This window comes from Anticarsia gemmatalis, chromosome 16 (assembly GCF_050436995.1).
Source record: "Anticarsia gemmatalis isolate Benzon Research Colony breed Stoneville strain chromosome 16, ilAntGemm2 primary, whole genome shotgun sequence".
NCBI classification, from domain to species: Eukaryota; Metazoa; Arthropoda; class Insecta; order Lepidoptera; family Erebidae; genus Anticarsia; species Anticarsia gemmatalis.
In genome coordinates this window covers 3,757,217-3,763,276 of record NC_134760.1, presented here as the reverse complement: position 1 = coordinate 3,763,276, position 6,060 = coordinate 3,757,217, and the positions used below count along the sequence as shown (strand labels likewise).

Here is a 6,060-nt window from a genome sequence, read left to right as displayed (position 1 = left end):
TCTATTATGCTATTTTCATCAAACAAAGGCTCGTTGTTCTTTAAAGTTAATCACCTCTCGGGTCCATCGCAAACAGCAGTTTTGTATCCTAGGACGTTGCTCTTTTATTTCGGTTAAGTAAACACGGTAATGAGTTGGCGCCACGCGATATCATTGGAGATTTATGTGATATCTCTTTAGCCTAATTATAACTAGGCAGATACATCAAATTGCAATGTTTACCTTTGCTTGTTTACTTTTTTAAAGAAAACATACAATAATACAACTTGTTATTATTTCAACGTTTTGAATTCATCTACCGACCTATAATATATCTACACTAACAGACCGATAAAAAGTATCCGAGAAATTAAGAAATGATAACATACTCCAATAATAAATTATACCAACTAGTGAGTAGTACAGATAATTGTGATAAATAAAATATAACAAGGTCATAATATACATTTATTGTGTTTTTCTTATATTTCTATGTACAATTCTCTTATGTCTACTGACGCAGCCGGCCGTCCTGAACGTTTTACCGCACTCCTGACACGTGAAAGGTCTCTCGTCCGTATGTGTTCTGTTATGCACTTTTAATATGTCTAATGTATTAAACCGTTTCCCGCACGTTTCACATCCGTACTTCCTTTCATTAGCGTGGTACACAAAATGCCGCCTATACTGAGCTAAAATATGGAAGGTTTTTCCGCAAACTTCGCAAGTTTTCTTCGGCGTAGGATCGTGAATCGCTTTATGTATGAGCAAGCCACTTCGGAACTTAAACTTTTTATCGCACACGTTGCAAGAATACGCTTTGTCAGTAGTATGTGTGTCTAAGTGATTCATTAGATTCCTAGTATGTTTGCCGCACACTTCACATATTTTCCAGTAGTCATATTTCAGTTTTCGCGTCTTTTTTCTTTTAACCATGATTTTTTTCTTGGGCTTCGTTTCTTGTAGCGTGTCGTCATTGTCCGGCTCGAAGGATATGTCAGGAATGTCATCTGAGTGGTGCGTGTCATGTTCCTCTTTAGCGTGGTCGTGCATGACGTCATCCTCGTGTTTGGAGGTGACTTCCACTTTGATGTCTTTACTTACTGAACAACGAAACCGTTTGTCAATGTCTTGACATTTCCGCCTGAACTTGTAGGCATTTTCTAGCTCCTCGTGACAACTCAGACATAGTTGGGAGGGCAAATTATCAAATCTCTCCACCTAAAAGTATTTTTTTGTTATTTAAAGTAAATTTTGATTCCAATTAATAAGATATTTTTAACAGTATATTGTACGTATAATGTATTTAAGGGTAAAAAAGGTGTAATGGTCAAAAAATCTGGTTTAACTAAAAATAAAGTCTGTTGTTTTCTTTACGAATTAAGCACATTGAAAAAACATATAGTTTAATCAGTACGTACCTCAACACCAGCAATAACTTTCAACTTATACGCGACATCCAGTCCATCATCATCTCTTTGTTCAAATATATCGACACATGCATCCAGATTAGAACAAGTTCGACATTGTTCACTAATTTCTATCTCAAACTTGGGTTCCACATCTAACTGCAGTTTCTTCTTAAGGTCTGTTAACTTGATGTCATCTTCGAAGTCATCATCATGAGTGACGTCACCGAAGTGGTCCGTCGTATCTTCCTCCTTCTGCTTTTTGATAGAGTGCTTCTCTCTTACTTCGGAGTACCGAATCATTGCTTCGAAGTATGGCCATTGTTCGTTCAGAATACCTTTGTTCGCGAATTTTTGTTTCCACTAAAATAATAAGACAGGTTAGGAACAGAATATTCTAGGCCTTGTCTACGTATTCGTGTACATTGCAACTCGACTCGAAATGAGTAATTGTGTGGAAAGTTGGCGATTCATACTTACTCTTAACGTTTTCAATAAATGTGTCCAAATATCTTGTAAATCTAATAAACTATGGTCCAGTGGCAATCCTATCGTTCTTAGTCTTTTCTCAACTTCTCTACAACAAACAATTACATAATGATATAAGATTTTAATATAATAAGAAATTAGCTGTAAATAGGTTTAGTTAGTTGTTACATACCGCCATCCACGATTCTGATCCTTGTTTGTTTTGAATAAATGTTCTAAATCTGTTCTTGCGCTGATCAAATTAAACACCCATTCTTCTTGCCCTGCGAGGAAATGAACAGCGCGTTAATAACAATGAATTACAAACAGAAACGTCTATTTACGAACATTAAGTGTTAAAAGCCGCTATATTTAGTGTACATATCCGCTTGATCGATAATAAATAGGTTTTCTAGCGATTCCATTTAATACTCGCACGTACACATTTATATACCTTCGTGCGTGCACGTGTGAATACGCTAGCATTAAATAGAGTTATAGTATTATGTAAATACGTTCGGCCAGTTTCGTATTATACTTACAGCCGACGAGAGGATTCAAACTCAGGTTTGTTTCACCCAGGTATACTTCGAACAAATGGTGATACACCCACGATGTGTTGTTCGTCGCTTTGGCTTTTTGATACTCCTGTGGGACAAAAATATTACGCACAATTAACATGACTAGGCGAAATCTGTGATTCCTATCTCTCTTAAATTTTATACGTGTTCAATAATACGCTTTTTAAATACTGCCCAATTTTAAGTATCTAGTAATAGGTACTTACTGCGAATGTGGCCGCCCATTTTCTGCCTAATTCTCTCGATGATAGTGTTTTTGGGAACCCATATTCTTCTATCATTATTTTAGACAGCTCACTGCAAAGAACACGACTTTAGCAACCATGTATTATGCATTAGCTACTTACGAGATAAAAAAAAAACACTTGCAAAAGCATGCAAAACATACTATTACTATAGGAATTAAAGTAATTGTAAAGTTACTTACTTCCACGCCCATTTCTTCTGTTTAAACAACCAATCATTCTGTAGTCTAATTTGTATGAAAGTTTCCGTTATATCTTTCGACCCTGCAACAAACGCGCATTCAGTTGACCGTATTTAGACCAATAAAAACAATAGAGCCAAGATTTAGAACATTAAGTAATTAAATATGCCAATCACAGTTATGTTTTATGGACTATAAATTTGAGTGAATGTATGCTATGTACATTTGATATTCGAGTAGACAATGGGGGCATCAAATTGCTAGCACTAATTGGCACAAGGACTGAATGATTTGTTTAAACGACTCGTATATTTTTATTAGTCTAGTGTTTCTATCTATCATGGAAATATTTCCTTTCCTCTTTGCTTAAATAGATAGATTTCTTTAACATCGTGGGAGCCATCTCACGAGTCATAAACAGTACTCCCGGGATTTTGTTCTGTCAGAATATTTAGTGCGTCCAGCTAGTTTTCGCAAGGAAGTTTAAATTAAAATAAGCAAAGCAGTATGATACTTACAATGGAATTCATTTTCGATATCATTATTTTTATTCTTGTTCTTCAAATATCGCGGGTTGTCCCTGAAGCAGTGCGCGAATACATTGGGAGGCTCTGTTTCCAGTCTGATTATGTAGTCAGGGTCGAACTTCTGATGATAACTTAATATGGCGTCGTACAGCGGCCAGTCGCTGTGGTCGGTACCTTTCCTTATTTTTTGACGATGTTTTCTCTACAACGAAATAATTAAGTAAGCTTTTTTTGTAAAAATATCTAAATTAATAGTATCTGGTTGAATTTAAATTAATTTTGAATATGTTTACAGAAGAACATATAACAGCTACAATACAATTCAAATATGTAAACAATTTTTTGGGTCTTTGACAGCCAATACAAAAATAAAAAAATATATAAATACGATAACAGACTTTGTTTTAGGCTTTCTAGTATCAAGACATACAGTACCGTAAAACGGGGTGAATAGAATTCGCGGGGTGAATAGAAAAAAAATCAGGAAAGTTTTCAAGCTCAATGTTTGAGTACTCCTCGTTTAAGAATTTTGTTCAAATTTGAAATGATTACACGTCGATATTACTTCTCTGCGGTGTCATAATTGTTTAAATGTTTAAATTGATATTTATACCCAAAAAATTGCTTCAAAGTCAACTTTAGTCAACCGTCCTCGAATGCCTTAATGGTCCATACATTTTTTTCTAAACTTTGGATTTAAAGTGGAATTTCTTTTCTAATGAGTTGTTTGGAGTGTTTATCTCTTTAGGTGTATACTTATCTATAAAGATACAATATTGTTAACTGAAAAAACGTTTTAAAACACAATTTTTCCATTCACCCCTTTGGTCGTTTCGATTCACCCCTATCGCTGGGTGAATAGAAATTGACCATTTTTTTAATGAAATATCGTAAAACTATGCATATTTTTGGACAAATATGGTTTTAACTCTTTCTTCATGGCGCCGGACATGATATAAAACAACCTGACAATAAAAATAACAAGTTATTCGCTACAAATTTTTAGGACAAAGTTGAAAATAGTTTCTATTCACCCCGTTTTACGGTAACGAAAATTTACATACATTAAAAGTCATTCTAATGTGATGCCACAATCCTTGGATGTCTTGCACACAGCAGTCAATGGGTAAGTCCTGGCATCTCATAGCTCTCTCCACTGTTCTATAACAAATAATTATTTAATCCATTTATAAACATTACTGACAAGTTTAAATCTTTGAAGTGAATAAATTTGGATTAATTTTACACATGTTTCTATTTAAGGTCAGAGGGGAAAATTGAGTAAACCTATAGTAATGATATTTTTTTCATAAAGCACTGCAATCAACACCACACATGAATTATATTAGGATTGCTATTCATTACAAGAATTGGATCTAAGATATGACATATGTTTGTGTAGGTTATTGGAAGATATAATTTTATAACTTACCTCCACATAGTTAAAACATCAAGCTTCATAGCTTTCGCCTCTGAAATGCATATGATTAACTTGAGTCTCCATTCATCATTCCCTTAAAAGCAAATAATATAATATATTTAGTAATCAAAGGACACTGCTAAATTAATATATTTAATGTTTACTTATTAGAACACAGTTACAGTACTTATTGTCTTGACCTTTCATATAAAGTTCTCCTAAGATTCTAATAAGAAAATAAACAAACTCACAGGATTCATATTTATCTAAAATCTTTGTCTTTCCAAAATGCTTGTCAAACATTTTGAAGAATTTCCAATTTTTATTATTAGTTTTTTTTGCAGCTTTGTACATCTGAAATGAAAAAACACGAATTATTGCATTCAGAAATGTGCTAAATTTAAATATTGTAATTTATAGCTGCAAATATTTAAAACAATTGATGGGATAAAATGTTAGTATGTATTTGTGAAAGCATTGTACCATAACAAACTTACATCATAATTGTATGACCACTTCTTCCTCACATGATCAATAGTCATCTCTCTAGGGAACCCATTCTCTAGTAGTAGTTTATGAAACTCTCTGTATACAACAAATAACATTATTATCTTCTAATTAAGCACTATTATTAAGCAATGTATTATTAGCACATGTAAAATACTATTATAGCAGCATAATATGTAAAAATAAACACCATTTGTTACAAGTTTTTGCAATTTTTCTGAATGTAAACAAAAGAGTATTACTCACCCCCAAGGTTGTTTTTTAGATTTAAACAGCCAATCATTTTCGAATCGAAGTTGAAATAATCTTTTATTTAGCTCAGACGTCCCTGAAGCAATGTAAGTTAATTATTTCTATGAAATTTAATATGAATGGACTCGAAATATATACGAGTATCGTTACTTACAGACGAAGGTTTTGTCCTCCATTATGTTTTTATATAGTCATACACTCTGTCATATAATTAAAAACAATATTGCATTTTACATCTATTTCCTTTTTTATTTAATTTACATTAATTCAAAACAAATATATAAAAATATTAAATTGACAAGTTGGCGAGAACTTGACATTCGAACGAATTGACAATTTGAGTTTGACATTGAGTATAGTTTTTTATATTGGCTACATTTTAGTTTAGCAATAAAAACCGATAACAATTTTGGCTATGTTCAAGTTTGTCTAAGTCGACTAACATTTGACAGTTGCTTGACGTAATAGACATCTCTATTCCATTATTTTG

The 6,060-nt window shown here is 33.1% G+C and overlaps 1 protein-coding gene across 1 annotated transcript; it reads right to left on the bottom strand.

Annotated features, from left to right (window-relative positions):
• Positions 1-438: 438 nt before the first annotated feature.
• Positions 439-5,894, bottom strand: LOC142979582 (uncharacterized). The gene is made up of 14 exons (XM_076124592.1): positions 5,725-5,894; positions 5,565-5,646; positions 5,309-5,396; positions 5,063-5,165; positions 4,824-4,905; positions 4,456-4,552; positions 3,383-3,593; positions 2,865-2,946; positions 2,644-2,734; positions 2,399-2,504; positions 2,050-2,140; positions 1,869-1,965; positions 1,401-1,751; positions 439-1,200 (listed from the first exon to the last, which is right to left on the bottom strand). Exons 1-14 carry the CDS (start codon positions 5,744-5,746, stop codon positions 448-450), a joined length of 2,256 nt encoding a protein of 751 aa, XP_075980707.1. The 5' UTR covers positions 5,747-5,894; the 3' UTR covers positions 439-447.
• Positions 5,895-6,060: the final 166 nt, after the last annotated feature.